This window comes from Neoarius graeffei, chromosome 24 (genome assembly GCF_027579695.1).
Source record: "Neoarius graeffei isolate fNeoGra1 chromosome 24, fNeoGra1.pri, whole genome shotgun sequence".
NCBI classification, from domain to species: Eukaryota; Metazoa; Chordata; class Actinopteri; order Siluriformes; family Ariidae; genus Neoarius; species Neoarius graeffei.
The window spans coordinates 1,702,754-1,724,803 of NC_083592.1; the positions used below are offsets into that span (position 1 = coordinate 1,702,754).

At 42.8% G+C, this 22,050-nt stretch overlaps 2 protein-coding genes across 2 annotated transcripts in view; both read right to left on the bottom strand.

The window, feature by feature from the left end:
- mybbp1a (MYB binding protein (P160) 1a) overlaps nucleotides 1–9,565 on the bottom strand; it is a 29,426-nt gene extending 19,861 nt beyond the window's left edge. The window contains exons 1-11 of the mRNA XM_060907685.1: nucleotides 9,336–9,565; nucleotides 6,513–6,608; nucleotides 5,955–6,038; nucleotides 5,685–5,759; nucleotides 5,218–5,325; nucleotides 4,908–5,098; nucleotides 4,651–4,818; nucleotides 4,329–4,446; nucleotides 3,940–4,241; nucleotides 3,503–3,613; nucleotides 3,255–3,380 (exon numbers count right to left, since the gene is read on the bottom strand). Coding sequence (XP_060763668.1) covers nucleotides 3,255–3,380; nucleotides 3,503–3,613; nucleotides 3,940–4,241; nucleotides 4,329–4,446; nucleotides 4,651–4,818; nucleotides 4,908–5,098; nucleotides 5,218–5,325; nucleotides 5,685–5,759; nucleotides 5,955–6,038; nucleotides 6,513–6,608; nucleotides 9,336–9,524 — 1,568 coding nt within the window. The 5' untranslated portion in view covers nucleotides 9,525–9,565. The remainder of the gene's footprint in view (nucleotides 1–3,254; nucleotides 3,381–3,502; nucleotides 3,614–3,939; nucleotides 4,242–4,328; nucleotides 4,447–4,650; nucleotides 4,819–4,907; nucleotides 5,099–5,217; nucleotides 5,326–5,684; nucleotides 5,760–5,954; nucleotides 6,039–6,512; nucleotides 6,609–9,335) is intronic.
- A 4,345-nt stretch (nucleotides 9,566–13,910) lies between these two features.
- Nucleotides 13,911–16,760, bottom strand: fgf10b (fibroblast growth factor 10b). Its single transcript, XM_060907173.1, has 3 exons — nucleotides 16,338–16,760; nucleotides 15,948–16,051; nucleotides 13,911–15,836 (listed from the first exon to the last, which is right to left on the bottom strand). The coding sequence occupies exons 1-3, from the start codon at nucleotides 16,696–16,698 to the stop codon at nucleotides 15,645–15,647; spliced, it is 657 nt and encodes a 218-aa protein (XP_060763156.1). The 5' UTR covers nucleotides 16,699–16,760; the 3' UTR covers nucleotides 13,911–15,644.
- Nucleotides 16,761–22,050: the final 5,290 nt, after the last annotated feature.

Here is a 22,050-nt window from a genome sequence, read left to right on the forward strand (position 1 = left end):
GCCGTGTGAACACCCCTTATTAGAAATCGACCTTCTCTATCAGCAACTGTGGTTTTGTGGATGAATGGAGCACCCTTTCTAAATAAAATAACCACCCCCTTGAGCTTACTGCACATGTAGCATGATCAGTTTGTCCAATCCATCTACAGCGCAGTTTAATATATTCATTCCTGTTCAGATGAGTTTCTTCAAGAAACATTCAGTGTGTTTACATGCACATAGAGAAAATTGAATTTCTGCCGTAGCTCGACTGAAATCGAAGTTCTAAATGCCATGGAAACACCTTAGCTCGGCTGAAATCAAACCGAACTGGATTTCTCGTAATCGAGCTACGCGACCTAGATTATGCGATTGTAGCCGAGCTACTTAGTGCATGTAAACCCTATCGAGCTACGTAGTCGAGCTACTTACTTCAGCACTGCCCCTTCCGGAAGTGACAAGACCACAAGCGGTTCAACAAGTGCTGAGCTGCTTCGTTGTTGTCCATCTTCTCTCTCTCGATGTTGCTGTCCTCGTCGTCGTTCTTCTTGTGAACACGGAACTGATAACTTTGTTTATACTCTTGAATAGCTCTTCTTCATGACGACAACCGGAAGTGTACCAACACAATGGGGAGTGTAGCGCCACCTGTGGCTCGGGTGCACAATGTACCTCACACAATAGAGATCTTGCATGTGACGTCACAGCCGATCCAGATTGTAACAGACGCCATCTTGTCGGTCAAACGCCATATTTCCGCCTTCTACCTTCTACTTCTACCTTTTCTTCTGGAAAACCCTACTATATACAATTCTACTACAACGGCTGCGGCTACAAGCTCTCCCTACCTGTGCACGTTTTTTATGTTTTTTGTGTGTATTTTTGCGTGTTGTTCGTCTGTACCGGACTTCAATATCCACTACAACCGTATGGACTTACTGGACATTGGTTTCCAGCAGAAAATGACGGTTTGTAGCGATTTCCATCGCATGCACAACATTCCGGACGAGATCGCGAGACCAGCGGGGTCTCCGTGGATTGTTATCGGGTCTGGCAGGCGAAGGAGGCGGCGTCGGGAGCGGAAGCAAAAGCGAGGCTGCAGAGCCGGCCTGTTGACTAAGCTCAGAAAACAGCCACTCAAATCTCCACTGCCAAGCCTCTACCTCTCCAACGCCAGATCCATGGTAAACAAGACGGACGATTTGGAATTACAGCTTGAATTACCTTATTCTATTCTATAATCGGCTGGTCAGTACTAGTAATACTTAAGTGACTTACCCATCCAATGAGGATTGTTATTTTCTTGTTTACAAGATGCCACATCTGAGTCGCTGACAAATCCTGAATTTCTGTAAAGATAACTGTCCAGAGATTTATAAGCACGCAGTGCTTCACCACTGAACAGCGAGGGAAAGTTAATGAGGTAATTATACACGTCTGGGTATTCCACCTCTGGCAGTTCAACATCCACTGACACGGTCGTGAAAACTACGTCTGGTAATTGATAAGGGTCACAAATCTGTAGATCGTTTATTTTAGACATATATCTAGTTATCTGTTCATTAGAAAAATGAGCCGTGTAGTCCGTCGGTTGAAATTGATCCATTCTGTACACGAGTGCAGCAGTATTCAGCGGGGTTTTTGACCGACAAGATGGCAGCTGTGTACTTTCCGGTCACGTGACTGCAAGATCTCTATAGCTCGATTTCCTTGTGTGTATGTAGGATTGGATTTCTCTGGCACCCCTGCTGGGACCCTTAGCTCGATTACCGACAGCAGCTCGATTTGGATGCGCATGTAAACACACTGACTCTCACTGGATAAAGTTTTCAAATGTGCTAAATCTTTCCCCTTTTCACTGGCTGATTCAGACCTTTAACATTCCAAGTAACTACAGTAATTAGTCTTCCCTTCTCCAATTGGGTCACATTATCTTGTGTAATTCTAAAACAAACAAAGCCATTTTCTGCCTTATTAATGCAACAGATGTGTCCACATGCTTTCTAAGGAAGTCCCAATACCACCCTCCCCACGAACTCAATGTCTTGCCTATACTAAAGAAAACCTCATAGTAAGGCACGACCCCTCGAAGGAAGTTACATAAAAAAGAAATAAACAAACATCCAAGTAGCAAACACAACATAAACAACAATTACGTCCCTTACCCTAACACTTCTAGTAAGAAGTCAAATAGCTCCGCAACCAAATGTATTTCTCTAACCACGAGTGCAGCAGTATTCAGCGGTGTTTTTGACCGACAAGATGGTGGCTGTGTACTTTCCGGTCACGTGACTGCAAGATCTCTATAGTCTGAGATATTTTAGTTTTAGTGTTTGGAAGGTCGGTACGTAGCACGTTAATAACATCCAGGATTGTAGCATAGCTCGGCGGGGAGGTATTAGCTTCATCTGAAGTACCTGAGGCATTAGCTCCTCCTTTCTTTTTGGCGGAAGACTGTGGCCTCAAGCTCGTCTTCATCTCGACTCCAGTGAATGAAAACAACATAACCGTATTTTAATCAAATCTTTGCGAGAGCTATCGGGTAAAGCAACCTACCAGCTCATGGCTCACAAGCGTCCCCCCCCCCACAGTGTCTCATCTCATCTCATTATCTGTAGCCGCTTTATCCTGTTCTACAGGGTCGCAGGCGAGCTGGAGCCTATCCCAGCTGACTACGGGCGAAAGGCGGGGTACACCCTGGACAAGTCGCCAGGTCATCACAGGGCTGACACATAGACACAGACAACCATTCACACTCACATTCACACCTACGCTCAATTTAGAGTCACCAGTTAACCTAACCTGCATGTCTTTGGACTGTGGGGGAAACCGGAGCACCCGGAGGAAACCCACGCGGACACGGGGAGAACATGCAAACTCCACACAGAAAGGCCCTCGCCGGCCACGGGGCTCGAACCCGGACCTTCTTGCTGTGAGGCGACAGCGCTAACCACTACACCACCGTGCCGCCCTCCCACAGTGTGTTCAGTGTAAATGTTGACACAGAAATCTCACACACACACACACACACTCCAACATAAAACCTCACTTCCTGTATCTGCTGCTTTAGGGCAGAGTGTGTGTGTGTGTGTGTGTGTGTGTGTGTGTGTGTGTTAGAGAAATAAACAGATTTATAAATAAATCTTCAGGACACTAATAAAATACACTTCCTGTTTATAAAGATCTGAATAAGCACACATCAGTAATTTCTCTCTCACACACACACACACACCCACACACACACCCACACACACACACACACACACACTGTGTACCTGAAGAAGGTGGAGCTGGTGATGTCGCGTGTGTTCTGGTCCAGAGGAGGTGAGATTTTTTGCCGAGTCTCTGGGATTTGAGCTGTGGACTTCACTGTGTTGAAGAACGCATGATAGAAGATAAACCTACACACACACACACACACAAATATACAAAAAGGTGTGTGCATATAGTGTACACAAGTGTAGCTGTGTTACTTCTGATGTGTGTGTGTGTGTGTGTGTGTGTGTGTGTGTGTGTTCAGTACCTGGTGATCTCCATAACGAGCTCCTCATCTTTTTTAATCTGATGGTTCTCCACAATGCAGGCGAGACGGGGGATGATCCACTTCCTCAAACGCAGCACACACTCCTCAGTCCTGACAAAATAAAAACACACAGTTCAGACAGACAACTCACACAGAGCCGAGAACCTCCTGCACAAACACTCAGATCACACACACACTGCTGAAGCGTGCTCACACACACAGGACTCAGGCTACAGGTCTGAACTGACCAATCTGATTAAAGTATAACCAAAAATACACTGATTTTTTTTTTTTAGGGGGGGGGGGGTCGTGGAGCCATTATTAACAATAACAACAATTGAAACTAAACAAACAGCAGTAGTAGGCAATCTCACTGAGGGGCGGAGTCATGGGCAAAGTCATCAAAAGCAACAATCAAAACAACAGGGTGATCTCACTGAGGGGCGGAGTTGAGGGCGGAGTCTTGGTTCCGTCTCTGTTTGCGTGTGCTGAACTCGAGCAGCTCGGGGATCTTGGGCTGACAGAACGACTCTTTGAGCCAGTGAGTGTAGGTTTTGATAGCGCTGGGTTCCACGTGCTCCAGAACCTTCCAGAAGGACGGGACGACAGGAGCGCCGCGGTGCGTGAGCCGCGTGAACGCCTGCAGCACCAACAGCTGCTTCTCCACATCACTGCAGCTGCGCAGGAACACACTCACACACTCATCCATCTCCGGGGAGAACTTAAAGCGCTCAGGGAGCTGAGAGAGAGAGAGAGAGAGGGGGCGGGGTTACAGATTACTGCATTACCACACGCACGCACGCACAAAGGTGACCTGTGAACTGACCTGTGCAGTCATGACGTGTTCACCATAACGTCTCATCACCTCCCCACTCAGAACATACTGCAGCTGGGACACGGACAACAACGGCAAGGACACGCCCATCAACCTGAACGCCAGGTAACTGAGAGAGAGAGAGAGAGAGAGAGAGAGAGAGAGAGAGACTCAGTCACTTCATTGTTGTTAGTCAAGATCAGCAGACAGACAGGAGAGTTACACCGGATCCTGTACACAGTTCCAGAAAGTGTCTGTGGGTTACTGTGTGTGATTTGTTTTGTTTTTATTTTTTTATTTGGGGGGGGGTTATCCTGTAGGGGGCGGTACTCACTGGCTGGGCCCTGGGGGGTCTGATATCAGTCCATCGATCACCACTTCGTCCCAGAAGAATGTGAAGCTGTCCTCACGCAGAGACACGTGCAGCAGATCAGACGCTACAGCGGGCAGCACACACTCCTTCTTTACCGAGCGCGCTGCAGTCTTCATCACCACTACTAACCTACACACACACACACACACACAGTTACAACAAGACTTAATATGACAGTGTGTGTGTGTGTGTGTGTGTGTGTGTGAGTGAGTGTGTACCGGGGCAGTGTGTGTTTGTTGATGATGGAGGCGGTCCCCAGCAGCTTGTCCAGGTGGGCGGGGCTGAGAGTGGATGAGAATCTACGCATGACCAGCAGGAGGAGCTCTAACTGCTCTGGATTACTGAGAGCTGAACTCAGATCCTCCTGCAGAGCGCTGAACAACACCTGCTCAAACATCTGCTCTGACACCTGTATGTGTACACACACACACACACACACACACACACACAGAGAGAGAGAGAAATTAAGAATGAACCCCAAAGAAGCTCCAGCACACAGTTTGTAATCATGCAGTGAAAGGTGAGAACCTCGTTGAGGATGTCGGCCATGGTCTTCCTGGGTAAATCTCTCAGATATTCTCTGTACTGAGAGAGAGACTGCAGCAGCTTCACACACTCCAACAGCACATCTGCTTCCTACACACACACACACACACACACACACACACACAATAAATGAGAGCAGTGTTATTATCAAACTGAATTTCTTTGTAAATCACTCACAGGATCATTTACACAAGAAATGTGGTGGTCATAAATAAATATTTTATGAAACTTGTGAAAGAATTCAAATACAAAAATTCATAACGATTCTGACGAGGCATCCCATTAGCACAAAAGTAATGGCACCCTATAACAGGAGGCAGTGTTAAGAGTGTATGTGGAAGTTTATGGAGTTTTGTGGGCGTGGCTAAATGTAAACAGCTGTGATGGAGTTGTGTGTGTGTGTGTGTGTGTGTGTGTGTGTGTGTGTGTGTGTGTGTGTGTGTGTGTACCTTGTGCAGGCGTGCGGACTGAGACAGAGCGAGAACGCCAAAGAAATTCCCCAAGGCCACGTGTTTGATCTGCTTCTGTAATGAGAGAGAGGAGCAGTGACGGACTGGATGAGATCAGACTGTGTTCTGATCACCAGGTCTATCAGACAGCGTGAAGGTCTCTGAGAGAGCAATCCCATAATTCACTTCTCACACCTTCAGAGTGATGGAGAGAGTGACTGAGTGCTCTTTCACACTGATAACAATACCTGAAGTGTGTGTGTTTCTCACCTTGCTGGCCGTCTGCAGGTTGTGTTTCTCTCTGATCTGGTCCAACATGCTTCTAAGTGTGATCTCCTCAAACACACTCAGCACCTGCGTGCACACACACACACACACTTTTGTGATAATTTGGTGCAGGTTTAATCCCAAGTACAGAGTGTGTAAAAATACAGCACACAGTTAAATACTAATCAGTCTGAACTGATTTCCTGTTCACTCCCCTGTGCACTATTCAAGATGTCAGCATTTAGATGCGTCCCAATTCAGAACAGATAATAAAACTCTGTGGAGTGCATGGTGTTATTCCCCCCACACCCTCCTCACAAACTGCTCATGACTTCTGGTGTTGTGTGTGTTTGCAGTTTTCAGCAGGTGATCTGTAACACGTCCATGGGGTTCACAGGATGGTGGGTCACTATATGGTGCGCTGTACACACATCTACACGGCGCACAAGTGAATTCCACTTTCACTTCTTATTTTCACACTGATTAAATCAGAACAGGGCTGTGTGTGTGTGTGTGTGTGTGTGTGTGTGTGTGTGTGTGTGTGTGTGTGTGTACCTGTACCTGTGCTAGTGCTAAGCTGTAGCCGGAGCGAGCCTCCTCTCGAGCGTGACACAGTCCATCTATCAGCCTCTTCAGGGTGTATTTCAGCTCATCAGCCTGCAAAACACACACCAAATAATAATGAGTGAAGAGTAACGAGGAGCCCGAGCCGAGGGGTAAATGAGTGGTTCCTGTTCTCCACAGGGTGTTTGTGGGTAATCGGGGCGGGTCATACATACACATTATTTTTATTCATCTATAATTAATCTGTAACACATTTCTCAGGTAAAGCGCGAGTGACGTGAGGAAGACGTTTTACTGGTGAATATGATAAACACCCGAGAGGTGATAAAGCTCTAAACTGAACACCATCCTGCTGTTCTTCAAGCTGAGCTCCTCTGACAGCTTGTCAATCAAATAAGCCCCGCCCCCTAGTTCACTATGGTGAGGTCATAGCTGACATGGAGATTTCAGTCAATACACAACTGTGTGTGTAAGACATGGGAAAGCCTGAGCACATCTCTGTGTAAAAGAAGAAACACAGGGAAGAAGGAGGAGAAATAAAGAACAGAACAGCAGCAGCACTCCTTATAGCAGGATAAAGCTGAGGAAGAAGAACCAGGAGGAGAATCTGATCAGAGGATGGAAGAGGAGAAGACAATGAAGATCAAGATGATAATGAAGCCGATAACGATGATGATAATGATGAAGATGATAATGATGATAAAGAAGATGATGAAGACAATAATGAAGATGATGATAATGAACATGATGAAGATGATGATAATGATAATGAAGATGATGATAATGAAGATGATGATAATGAACATGATGAAGATGATGATAATGATGATGATAATGAAGATGATAATGATAATAATGATAATGAAGATGATGATAATGAACATGATGAAGATGATGATAATAATGATAATGAAGATGATGATGATGATGAAGATGATGATGAAGATGATAATAATGATAATGAAGATGATGATAATGAACATGATGAAGATGATGATAATGATGATGATAATGAAGATGATAATGAAGATGATGATAATAATGATAATGAAGATGATGATAATGAACATGATGAAGATGATGATAATAATGATAATGAAGATGATGATAATGATGATGATAATGAAGATGATGATAATGAACATGATGAAGATGATGATAATGATGATGATAATAATGATAATGAAGATGATGATAATGATGATGATAATAATGATAATGAAGATGATGATAATGATGATGATAATAATGATAATGAAGATGATGATAATAATGATAATGAAGATGATGATAATGATGATGATAATGAAGATGATGATAATGATGATGATGATAATGATGATGATAATGATAATGAACATGATGATAATGAACATGATGAAGATGATGATAATGATAATGATGATAATGAAGATGATGATAATGAAGATGATAATGAAGATGATGATAATAATGATAATGAAGATGATGATAATGATGATGACAATGAAGATGATGATAATGAACATGATGATAATGATGATGATAATGATAATGAAGATGATGATAATAATGATAATGAAGATGATGATAATGATGATGATAATGAAGATGATGATAATGATGATGATAATGATGATGATAATGATAATGAAGATGATGATAATGAACATGATGAAGATGATGATAATGATGATGATGATAATGAAGATGATAATGAAGATGATGATGATAATAATGATAATGAAGATGATGATAATGAAGATGATAATGAAGATGATGATGATAATAATGATAATGAAGATGATGATAATGAAGATGATAATGAAGATGATGATGATAATAATGATAATGAAGATGATGATAATGAACATGATGAAGATGATGATAATGATGATGATGATAATGAAGATGATGATAATGAAGATGATAATGAAGATGATGATAATAATGATAATGAAGATGATGATAATGAACATGATGAAGATGATGATAATGATGATGATGATAATGAAGATGATGATAATGAAGATGATAATGAAGATGATGATGATAATAATGATAATGAAGATGATAATGAAGATGATGATGATAATAATGATAATGAAGATGATGATAATGAACATGATGAAGATGATGATAATGATGATGATGATAATGAAGATGATGATAATGATGATAATGAAGATGATGATGATAATGATAATGAAGATGATAATGAAGATGATGATGATAATAATGATAATGAAGATGATGATAATGAACATGATGAAGATGATGATAATGATGATGATGATGATAATGAAGATGATAATGAAGATGATGATGATAATAATGATAATGAAGATGATGATAATGAAGATGATAATGAAGATGATGATGATAATAATGATAATGAAGATGATGATAATGAACATGATGAAGATGATGATAATGATGATGATGATAATGAAGATGATGATAATGAAGATGATAATGAAGATGATGATGATAATAATGATAATGAAGATGATGATAATGAACATGATAATGATGATGATAATGAAGATGATGATGATAATGATAATGATGATGATGATAATGATAATGATGATGATGATAATAATGATGATGAACTCCATCCGGTTGAATGGAAGCTGTGTAACTGAGCCCCAGAGTGCGCATGCTCAGTGTGCACGCGCTGTGTTGAGTTTCTCAGAGTGAGAGTGAATAAACCCCGCTGGAGTGAGAGAGAGAGAGAGAGAGAGAGAGAGTGAAGCTGACTCGGGGTGTGAGAGTGAGAGAGGGGTGTGTGTGTGTGTCTCTGATATTATTATTATTATTACTGTGCCCTCGCTGTACCTGCTCGCGCTTCCTCACGCGCTCGATGAGCCTGTCCACGGCCCTCAGGCGGGTCTCGCGCTCCGGTTTGGCGATGTCCCAGAAACAGTCCAGGAAGTCCCGGTTCTGCTTCAGCACGCCTCGACTGTCCGTCAGTTTGGGCCGAACCGGTTCCGTCTCTGTCTCCATCTCCCTCAGGACCGCCTGCATCCAACACCACAGCACAACCAACGCGCACGTGAAGAGGAACACAGTACTTCCGGGTCACACTTCCGTTTCAAAATAAAAGCCCCATGCACTTCTCCGAGTTCCTCATGCGGACTGATTTATTAATATTATTTTATAATGTCGTGGAAAGTCTTTCAAGCAAGAACACTCCAAGGGCAAAGAGTTTAGGCCACCCATTTTTTATCTTTAGGTTCACGGATTTTTCAACATATTTTTGATGATGTCGGTCGAAATAAAAATAAAAGTGTCCTTGTCCAATTTTTTTTTTGCATGGCAAAATTTCAATGTCGGATTAAGATGATAAAATAATTTAAATTCAAAAGACACACTTTACATACATACATACACACACATACATTATATATATATATATATATATATATATATATATATATATATATATATATATAGTGTGTGTGTGTTTGATTAAAATGTGTTCACATAATTCTATGGGCTACCACCAAAAACAAAAAGTTCCCATCACCAATACAGGAAAAATTAAACCAACCTGACCATATTATCCAATCTGCTTTCCTACATGTCTACATGTTATATTTAATATCATGAAAAATATAATATAAATTAGCCAAAATGTATTTCTTCTTTTGATTTACTGATGTGGTTAATAAATTTGAAATCCTAGTGCTAGCCTAGTATTCCAAATGACAATTCTTAAGGCACAAATCCTATTAAAGTACTAGCAAGGACAACACGTTTGTGTATATATATATATATATATATATATATATATATATATATATATATATATATGTGTGTGTGTATATATATATATATATATATATATATATATATATATATATATATATATATAGTGTGTGTGTGTGTGTGTGTGTGTGTGTTCTTGTGTATATGTTTATAACACCTGACTAGCATTCCAGCACTTACTTCTCTGAAGGTATATGTGGTCATATGACCGTTGAGCTCTCATGAGCACATCGAAGGCTGATATGTTCGTGCTACTTGATTCGATGGGACTCTCTGCGGCACCGTCCTCTTCTAATTCCACAGTCAGATACTTGCAGCCAAAATCATGAACTAACATTATAGCAGGCATATTCAGCATCGCGCTCGTTACATCACCGCCTTCTTTCTGAGAACCAAAGATCGTTTTGATCTTTTCATTGTTTACTTTCAACGCTTGAGAGACGAAATCGCCCACGTTTTGGTTAGTGAGGCAGTGAAAAGGCTTTTCTTTACCACACTTTATGCTTACGTACAGTTGAGGTGATAGCTTGGAATCCATTCTGTCAGCGTCAGCCATGGTCAGCACGAGGTTGACACTGTCGTAAAGCGATTGTAAATACCATAAAAACATTCAAGTGAATACTCAATGTCATAAATAGTTTCGTTTTCGGACTCGGCTGAAGTGCATATATACAACACACATTGTTATTTGTATTTGCGATTCTAATACTTTTTACTTAAAGAATTATGACCTAGTACCAGGGATACAGTGCTGTTAAAAGAAAAATATGTGACTATTTTTTTTTACATTTCTTTTTGTACGTTTCGGCGGTTAAAATAAAAATAAAAATACGCACAGACTTTTTATTTTTCTAGCGGTAGTATTTAACTGCCGTCGGCGGATCCGTGATCCGAAAAATCTAAAATGAGTCGCCTTACAGAAGAGTTAGACTTTTATTAAATCAGTAAGGAAAGCCCAGTCAGTGTGCGCAGTGATCCAACTCCAAATCGGAAACTTCTCAGTTTATACATTCCAGGCTGTTACCAGACTCTGATCCACAGTGACATGCAGCACAGCACACCTGGAGCAGCAGGTGGGGGTTCGGTGCCCTGCTCAAGGGCCCTTCAGCCATTCCTGCTGCCCGAGGGAATCAAACCAGCAACCTTGTGGTCCCAAACCTGCTTCTCTAACCATTAGGCCATGGTTCCCCCCAAGCTCATTAGTTAACGTCACATCAAACCTAATCAGTATTTTCTATCGGTGGGTTGCAGCCGACGCCACATTAGCTGTGTGAAGGAGTGTGGGGGTGCGGCCTTTTCTTCTCAGCAGCACGCGGCTCTCTGTCAGCTTTACTACAGTGTGTTTGGGGTCTTTCCTTCCTCACTGTCTGTGCATTTTAATCTGACTTGTTTTTGCTTATTTATTAATTTTTGAAATAGAACTTGAAGAGTTCAGCAAAATGATTCTTGCTCTTCATGTTGCTGTAAGCACAGACAGTGAGCATTATCCCCGAGCTTTTAGTGTCATGAGTTCCAACATCACGTCACTGACTCGTTATATTCCCAGAATTAAAATGCTGCATTCATGGCAGAAAAAACACCTTCTGTTCCCCACCTCAATTCATCTGTAACTATAAACCAGACTACAATAGTTAGCATTTATGGCTATTTTCACCCTGTTAGCAGACATTAGCAGCTTTGCTCTGCTTCAGTTTAACTCACCTGCACTAGTGCTAAAGATAATGTGGGGAAAATAACAAAATAAAATTTTAAATTGAACATACGGCCTACGATTATGGGGCGCCGTTTGTAAAGCATGTCCGTGCTGAAAATTTCAGCAACATTTTGTCACATTTAGCTTAAAACAGTGTTTTAAAAACGGTGTGAATTTTTCAGACTCCCCTTTTTGCACATTTATAACAATATTTGTCATCTTAGAGATATTTTAAATAGTTATATCTAAATGTTAAATGTTACAAATAAATCTAAATGTTAAACCTGAATGTAAATATATATGTTAAATTTAAATATAAATATGAATTCAGTCAGCTGACTGAATTCATAAAAGATCTAAGACTAGTCGATGTATGGAGGGAAAAAAATCCAAACAAAAAAGAATTTTCCTGTCACTCTTCTACTTATAAAACATATTCACGTATTGATTATTTCCTAATTTCTGTTGAACTGCTTATCAATGTCGCAAACTGCTGGTATGACAGCATAGTGATTAGTGATCATGCAGCTGCCTCAATGGAAATAAGCTTAGGCATATTTGCTCAACACTCTCAGAGATGGAGGTTCCAGATATATTGGTTACAAGATTCATCCTTTCTTAGATTCATGGGGGCCTGCATAGATAGCTATTTCCTGCTAAATACGGATGAAACAACCGCCAGTGTAAGATGGGAAGCATTTAAGGCATATATAAGGGGAGAAATAATTAAATATACAAGCTCAAAGACTAAACAGCACAAAAAGGAAATACAAACATTGGAAAGACAGATTAAAACACTAGAATTAGATCTTTACGAGAATATTGATGAGGACAAACAGCAACAACTAGCAGTAATGAGAGCTCAATACAATAAACTAACAACCGACAAAGTTGCTAAAACTCTCTCATGGACCAAGCAAGCATACTATGATCAGGGCGAAAAACCAAGCAAATTACTGGCTTGGCGGGTTAAGAAAATGCAAGCCGAAAGAACAATTAACAGTATAACGACAATGTCAGGCGATTTAACAACAGACCCAATTGAAATTAATGCTACCTTCAGAGACTTTTATGAACTATTATACAAATCAGAATATGCAGGAGCTACACAACAACAAACATTTCTCGATCAGCTACAGTTCCAGAGCCTGTCTGGAGATGAAATGGAAGTACTGGACAGGGCATTAACAGTTGAGGATCTTTATGATGCCATGAGCAGTATGAATAGTGGGAAAGCACCTGGCCCCGATGGGATACCTATAGAATTTTATAAGAAGTTTAAACAGAAACTTGCGCAACCTCTATATGTTTAACGAATCATATAAAACAGGAACTCTTCCACCATCATTAAGATTAGCTATGATAACTGTGATATTAAAACCCCATACACGTTTTTCTTGTTTGAAGTATTCTTTTTAAATTCCACCTGTGTTTTCTCTTCCACGACTCAGGCGACAGACAGCTAGCGAGTGTGAGAGAGAACTAGCGGAGGTTAGCAGCAGGGGAAACGTTGAACAGCCAGAATTTAGCACAGAGCACTCAGTGTGACTGAAAACAAACAACTGTGTGAACCTTTTGACCTTAGTGATTTAGTACTTGTTTTTCCATTGTGTGTGTGTGTGTGTGTGTGTGTACATGTTTAGCCTGCATCATTAGCTGTATAGCCTGCAGCCTTTTTCCACTGATTTCCCAAAGCCGATCTCGTCACTACATTATCGCTCTGTGTGTGTGTGTGTGTGTGTGTGTGTGTGTGTGTGTGTGTGTGTGTGTTTTTCCTGTGTTTCCTCGAAGTGTGTGAGGAAAAATGAGAAGTTTAATCTGAACTCTGTGTTTGTGCTGTTAGCAACCGTAGCGCTAATCATATGTTTAATCACTGTGTGGAACACACAAACAATGCACAAGAAATCAGGAAAATAGCTTTATTTGTAATTATGTAAATAAAGGCTTATTATCAGATTCTTTAGTACTATACTCTACTACACTTTACACATCAAGTGAAAATAAATAAATAATCGTGTCTCAGAACCCTGGAGCAGCTCCACACGTCTCAGCACTGATGTGAGAAGATCCGGTTACATCTCTCAGATTCAGGTTCTCTTATGAATTATTATTATTATTATTATTATTGATGTGATTTCCAGCCCTGTGATGACCTGGCGACTTGTCCAGGGTGTACCCCGCCTTTCACCCGTAGTCAGCTGGGATAGGCTCCAGCTCGCCTGCGACCCTGTAGAACAGGATAAAGCGGCTAGAGATAATGAGATGAGATGAGATGAGATGAGATGAGATGAGATATGATTTCCTTCACAGTACGTATGTACTGGTGAGTCCTGTGCTGGCCACAAAAAGTCCCCTCAGCAATCCAGGGCCCTACAGAGGATCCTCACTGATCCAAGCAGAACAGTCTTCTGCATAGTAAAGGGTTTCACCCCTACATGGATGTTACTCAAATATCCTTCTAGTCTATTGGTTATTATTATTATTATTATTATTATTATTATATGCTGTCTGAGCTGTTTAAGTTTTAGATACCTTGTTTTTATATTTTTAAGTTCTGAATTCTCACAAGTTTTGAGTTCTGTTTCACTTCAGTTCTGAAGTCTGTGCCAGTTACAAGTTGAGATTCATCTGATTTCCACAATTCCAGGTTCTGAATTGCAAATCCTTGGAGCTTCATGTCTTAAATTCTTTTTTTTTTTTTGTGGTCTATTCCTGAGTTCCAGGTTCTGAATTTCAGGTTGAGAGTGTTGCGCTCTGAGTTTTCATTTTCTAAATTTCAAATTCTGAATTCTAGGGTGAGTCCCAAGTTCTGATATTCAGTTTCAGAATTTAACTTCGGAATTCCAGATTCTGAATCCTAAATTCTGAATTCCAGGCTCTGATATTCAGGTTCTGAATCCTAAATTCTGAATTCCAGGTTCTGATATTCAGGTTGAGAATTTTAACTTCAGAATTCCAGATTTTGAATTATTTGGAATTCCAGATTCTGAATCCTAAATTCCAGGTTTTGATATTCAGGTTCAGAATTCTAACTTCAGAATTCCAGGTTCTGAATTCTAACTTTGGAATTCCAGGTTCTGATATTCCCAGGCTCTGAATCCTAAATTCTGAATTCTAACTTTGGAATGCTAGGTTCTGAATTCTAACTTCAGAATTCCAGGTTCTGAATTCTAATTTCAGAATTCCAGATTCTGAATTCTAACTTTGGAATTCCAGGTTCTGAATCCTAAATTCTGCATTCCAGGTTCTGATAATCAGGTTCTGAATCCTAAATTCTGAATTCCAGGTTCTGAATTCTAACTTTGGAATTCCAGGTTCTGATATTCAGGTTCTGAATTTTTGGAATTCCAGGTTCTGAATCCTAGATTCTGAATCCTAACTTTGGAATTCCAGGTTCTGAATCCTAAATTCTGAATTCCAGGTTCTGAATTCTAACTTCAGAATAGGTCTGGGACCAGCTTCCTGCATATGTGGGTGTGTGCGTTTGTGTGTGTAGGTGTTTAATTCACTGCTGCAGAGGAATAAAAGTTCTGATCTAATGCCAGATCAGTATGAAGTGAACCCCTCCATGTTCTTCAGTCCTGAGCTTCTCACACACACGTCTCACCAGTCCTTTATTACACGTTGATGATCTTGACCATCGTGCTGTGTGTCCCGTCACTCCGTGTGGGTTTGTCTCACACTCACACACTGATGGGCAGGAAGTGTGTGTTTGTGTTCCTCCTGTGTGTTTTTGTGCCACGCAGCGGTTTCCCGTTAGTGTTCAGGCTAATGAACATTGCTCTGTGTCGTTTCCTCCACTGCGCTGAGGCGTACGTGTTGTAGCCGTTCTCCTCGATGCGCTCCTTCAACCGACAGTTCACACTGTACTCTCTCTGTAACACACACGCACACGCTAGAGGTTACAAATCTTAATAAATTTGTTTTCCCAGTGATTTCACATTTGTGATGCATATTAGTGTGTGTGTGTGTGTGTGTGTGTGTACCTCTCCGAACACTTCTCCTCTTCTGTTCATGGTGAGGTAGTAACCTGTGGTCAGGCTCCGTATGGCCACCACTCCCACATCCACAGATGTGATCTCCAGGACAGCTGTTTATACACACACACACACACACACTGCTTTGTAACGTCTGCTCAACTCCTGTGTGTGTGTGTGTGTGTCTCCGTGCTCAGTGTGCTGGAAGTAAATGATGTGCATCATTACCATTTTTTCCATAAAACACTGCCAACTTTTCACAGCCCAGATGAGTGTAACAACAAAAACAACCCTGTGTGTGTGTGTGTGTGTGTGTGTGTGTGTGTGTGGCGCGGGTCGGAGCGCGTGCGTGTTGGTTTGTGTCCGTGGATGAAGCGCTGCTGTGGTGCTCACACTCACTGTGCACATCGTGTCTGCTCCTGGTGCCGCTGACTCTCCCGCTGCCGTCGATCCGCAGGAAGAGACTCTGGAAGGAGTAGAGCTTCCGGCGGCGCGTGTCGCCCTGCAGGTGCGGGTAACTGCGCGCGCGCCGAGCCGGTGCAGCCGAGCACAAGCGTGGAGAGGAGCTGGAGGAGCTGGAGAAGCTGGAGGAGCCGGAGGAGCCGGAGGAGCTGGAGCTGTCGGTGGTGTTTGCGGTGATGACCGGGAGCGCGTGAGGTTGAGGCTGTCCCGCGATGCTGCAGGTGACGGCGCGCGCGCCCATCAGCGCTGTCACGAGCACCGCGAGCGCGCACAGCACCATCCGCTCCGCGCGCTCCATCTCACCTTCATCATCACTGCAGCAGCGGGAACAGCACTACAGCCTCACACACACACACACACACACACACACCCAGTCTTGCTCGACTCATTTCAGCTGAAAGCCTCTCATGCTCAGAGAGGCAGGAGAAGTTACCCAATGACGTAATGTCCTAATTCGCGTAGGCATTTGGAACGTCATGAACAGCTGCATATGGAAGCGTGTGGTCTGAAGGAGGAGCAGGAGTTCTCTGAAGCCTGTTACAGACTCCAATCAGTTGCATGGAAAAGGAAATCTTGGGTCGCAGCACCACAGCGTACATATTTACATGTTTACAGACGCAAACACGTGTGCGCGTCACTTCCTGCGGCGCAGTCGTGTGAGGACGCAGGAACTGATAGCAGAGAGGTTCGACCTCAGCCTTGAACCCAACTTATCATTTCACCACACAGGACAGCGGACACGTCTTTTATAGAAACCCACATTTCCTGTGTGTGTGCTGATTCTTCACAGAGTCTGTGTGTCTCCTCAAACACCACTATCTTATCTGACACTTCCTTTTTTCATGCATCTTCTCTCTAAATGGACAGAGCATTGTCCTGCTGTCTCGTCTTCCTCTCTAAATTACACCTCGTTTCCTCACACACACACACACACACACACACCTTTCCACATCCTCCATTATATAACTGATGTGCATGTATGGAATACTCCACAACAGGGTGGTGTGATGAAGCGGAGTAACTGTCACCATGCTGTAGATGATTATTTTCCGCTCACATCACATTAGAGGAAAATAATCACCCTTTTATACCACAGCAACTCACCGAACATTACAATTCTTTACGTATCAAACAACAGCATGCCATACATTCTTATCAGTTTATAGTTATAGTTAACTAGACCGGACAATTCCCCGGGGGAAATTGTGAGAGGATGCAGTGCGCGAAGCAATTCGGTCACGCATGTTTGCTGGCCGTGAATGTGTGACCCGCAATGATGTTTCAATGCAATGATTATGTGTGTGCTTGAGACAGCAGCCGTCATGAAGAAGAGCTATTCAAGAGTATAAACAAAGTGACTACAGGCGGAAATGAGCATGTACTGCTATAACCTGGGACAGACATCTGTCCTTACCACAAGGATAATGTTTAATTTGTGCACTGTCCCTTTTAAAAATAAAATAAACTCTAAACTCTAAGAAGAGTGTTTGTAGTTTGTATGTATGAACAGAAGTGTTCCTAATAAAGTGGGCGGCTAAGGTGAAGTGTCATGCCGACCGAGGCTGTTTTTTTTTTTCACAAAAAAAAGAAATTCACAAAATTCTTTCACAGTGAGCGCTAGAAGGGTCTCCTGAATAGACGGATGTAATTTTTTGTCTGTAGTGTTAAAAATGAGAGACTTTTCTGTCACTTTTATAATGGGTGTCAATGAGCTAAGACACGCAAGGTCTGGAGTATTCTGCTGTTTTTTATGAAGGACCAGGCCTCGAACAATGACAAATAACTCGACAACGGAAGCAGCTATTCACAAAATTCTTTCACAGTGAGCGCTAGAAGGGTCTCCTGAATAAAATGATGTATTTTTTTGTCTGTAGTGTTAAAAATGACGACACTACACTGAGTTAAAAATTAGTGACTTTTCTGTCACGTTTATAATGGGTTTCAATGAGGCCTGTCGGCTGCCCTCTTCTCAGTTTGAGGCTTGTCATTCAAAAACTGTAAATCCTACCGTTTAGGTAGACACATTGTGTGAATCAGGACAAGTTTTCCTACTACTTTTGAGAAAATCATGTCTGTAGAGTGAAATTTGTGGCTGAAAACACAGTTTAAGCGAGAAAGTTTGAGCTTTATTTTCAAGCTCTCTCCATTCTAAGTTAATGAGCTTCACTGGTGTGTAACGCAATAGACACCCATTCAAAAGCCGGATTTTCTCCCAGAACCCACATGGCGTTTGAGCCGGGACTGATCCGAAAGTGTAGAACCTATCAGAAAAGTTGAATGCCAGATCCACAGAGGAGAAGTCTTCCTACGTTTTAGAGTTTGAATCACGTCTCTAGGTTAAAGCATGCCAGAGCAGCAGACGTTTGAAAAACGTTGAAAAAGTGCTTTTTTTTCAATTAATTCCATATAAATGAATGGGGTTTTTTTCGACCATTTTTTCGCGACTACGTCGCGAAAAAATCATAATCTGTAGAGAAAAGTAATAGCATAGCGAGTCCGATCGAGCCGCACGTTTTGATATATTGTTTGTCTGTGTGCGACGTACGGTTATCGAGTTATTCAAAATCGAAATTTGCGTAGGAGGAAGAAGAAGAAACACGTAGAAGAACAATAGTTGCAGTGCTTTGCTCCCCTAGGGGAGCCCACAGGTTGCTGTGCTGCAGCACTGCATCCTAATAAGCAGCCCAGCTTTAGGCGGTGGTTTCTGAGAGAACAAGCTGAGAGTGTGTGACGTCAGAGTGCTGCTAAAACCTCAACACAACAAACCACACACTGTTACACACACAGTGAAGGGGAGGTGTGTTACTGCAGCATGGCACTGACTCACAGGGAAACGTGTCTCACTCCACTCCACTCCACTCCACTCCACTCCACTCCACTCTCTCCTCAGCACAGCGTTTATTAACATACAGTAACGCACACACCAACAGCACAGTCAGAAAGACTCAGCGGCACAGACTCAGTACAAAGCGAAAAAAGATTCAGTATGAAAGAGTCAGGCCTTTATTGTAGGCCAGAGAGGGATGACCTGCAACACCTCCTCCTCACTCTCTCACACACTCATTCACCCACTCACACACACACTCATCACCACACACACCACACACCCCATACAACCATCATCACCCACTCACACCTCACCACCCCACACACCACCAACACATCATCACCCACCACACCTCACACCCACTCACAACCCACTCACCCACCACACCAACACCCCCCCCCCCACACACACTCATTCACCCACTCACACACACACACTCATTCACCCCCCCACCACACACACACACACCCACACACCCACACACCACACACACACACACACACACACACACACACAACCCACCCACACACCACCCCACACCACACCAACCACCCACCACACCAACAACACCCCACCACCACACACCATCACACCACCACACACACCATCACCCACACACACCACACACACATCACCCACTCACCACACACTCATCACCCACCACTCACACACACTCATTCACCCACACACCACCCACACACATCACCCACTCACACACACACCATCACCCACTCACCACACACACCCACATCACCCCACTCACACACACACTCATTCACCCTCTCACACACACTCATTCACCCACTCTCATACACACTCATTCACCCACTCTCACACACACTCATTCACCCACTCACACACACACACACACTCATTCACCCACTCACACACACTCATTCACCCACTCACACACACTCATTCACCCACACACACTCATTCACCCACTCACACACACACATTCACCCACTCTCACACACACTCATTCACCCACTCTCACACACTCATTCACCCACTCACACACACTCATTCACCCACACTCATTCACCCACACACTCATTCACCCACTCACTCATTCACCTACTCACACACACTCATTCACCCACTCACACACACACACTCATTCACCCACTCACACACACTCATTCACCCACTCACTCACACTCATTCACCCACTCACACACACTCATTCACCCACACTCATTCACCCACACACTCATTCACCCACACACTCATTCACCCACTCTCACACACACTCATTCACCCACTCACACACCCACTCATTCACCCACTCTCACACACACTCATTCACCCACTCTCACACACACTCATTCACCCACTCTCACACACACTCATTCACCCACTCACACACACACTCATTCACCCACTCTCTCACACACTCATTCACCCACTCACACACACACTCATTCACCCACTCACACACCCACTCATTCACCCACTCTCACACACACTCATTCACCCACTCTCACACACACTCATTCACCCACTCACACACACACTCATTCACCCACTCACACACACACTCATTCACCCACTCTCACACACACTCATTCACCCACTCACACACACACTCATTCACCCACTCACACACACACTCATTCACCCACTCTCTCACACACTCATTCACCCACACACTCATTCACCCACTCTCACACACACTCATTCACCCACTCTCACACACACTCATTCACCCACTCTCACACACACTCATTCACCCACTCTCTCACACACTCATTCACCCACTCTCTCACACACTCATTCACCCACTCTCTCACACACTCATTCACCCACTCACACACACTCATTCACCCACTCACACACTCATTCACCCACTCACACACACTCATTCACCCAATCTCTCACACACTCATTCACCCACCCACTCACACTCATTCACACTCACTCACCCACTCACACACACTCATTCACCCACTCACACACACTCATTCACCCACTCACACACACACTCATTCACCCACTCACACACTCATTCACCCACTCTCACACACACTCATTCACCCACTCACACACACACTCATTCACCCTGACAACACAATAACAATGTCGATTACACTACACTGTCGAATAACATTTAATGAACACACTAAAGAGTGAAGTCACTCAGAGCACCACAGGATTCAGTTTTACACACACACACACACACACACACACACACACACACACACACACACAATCATCTACTCTCATCATAGTATCATCAGCTATGTGAAAATGAGCAGCTTATGAAGCACAGTGTATTTATGGAAATATAATATGTAAACATATTTTGGTAAAAAGCACCAGAGAAGACATTTTGTTGTTTTTTTAAAGCACCTCGGTAGAAGAAACAGTTGGGTTTTTAAACACACAGTACGTCACTCTAAAGCAGCTGTGTGTCTGACGGACAGAACAGAGCAGTGTGTTCATTCACTTACACACTCTTCCTCTTCATAAAGCAGCTGTGTGTCTGACGGACAGAACAGAGCAGTGTGTTCATTCACTTACACACTCTTCCTCTTCATTCTCAGGATTTACAGTTATATTTATAAAACTCTGCATTCTCAGGGTCAGGTTGATCGCGGGGGCGGGGGCAGGGTTACTGTTCCTCTGACTGGGGGGAACATTTTAACAAACACTTCTGATCTCCAACAGAGCCTTCGTGATTAAACATGTTAAAGGTTTGGTGGGCTTCAGGTGAGCGCTGTACCACGCCTTAATCAGACACCCTGTCACTTAACCCTCTTATTAATGTTAGTGAATGAACAGCTGCTGCAGTTAAGTCACGTGTCATGAGCTGTGGTCATG

What these genes read in the sequence shown, in the direction of transcription:
- fgf10b (XM_060907173.1), bottom strand. Translation starts at nt 16,698, where the DNA reads ATGGAGCGCGCGGAGCGGATGGTGCTGTGCGCGCTCGCGGTGCTCGTG. An exon ending in GAGCAGACACGATGTGCACA is followed by an intron (nt 16,052 to 16,337) that starts GTGAGTGTGAGC and finishes GTGTATAAACAG; the next exon opens with CTGTCCTGGAGATCACATCT. An exon ending in GAGGAGAAGTGTTCGGAGAG is followed by an intron (nt 15,837 to 15,947) that starts GTACACACACAC and finishes TGTGTGTTACAG; the next exon opens with AGAGAGTACAGTGTGAACTG.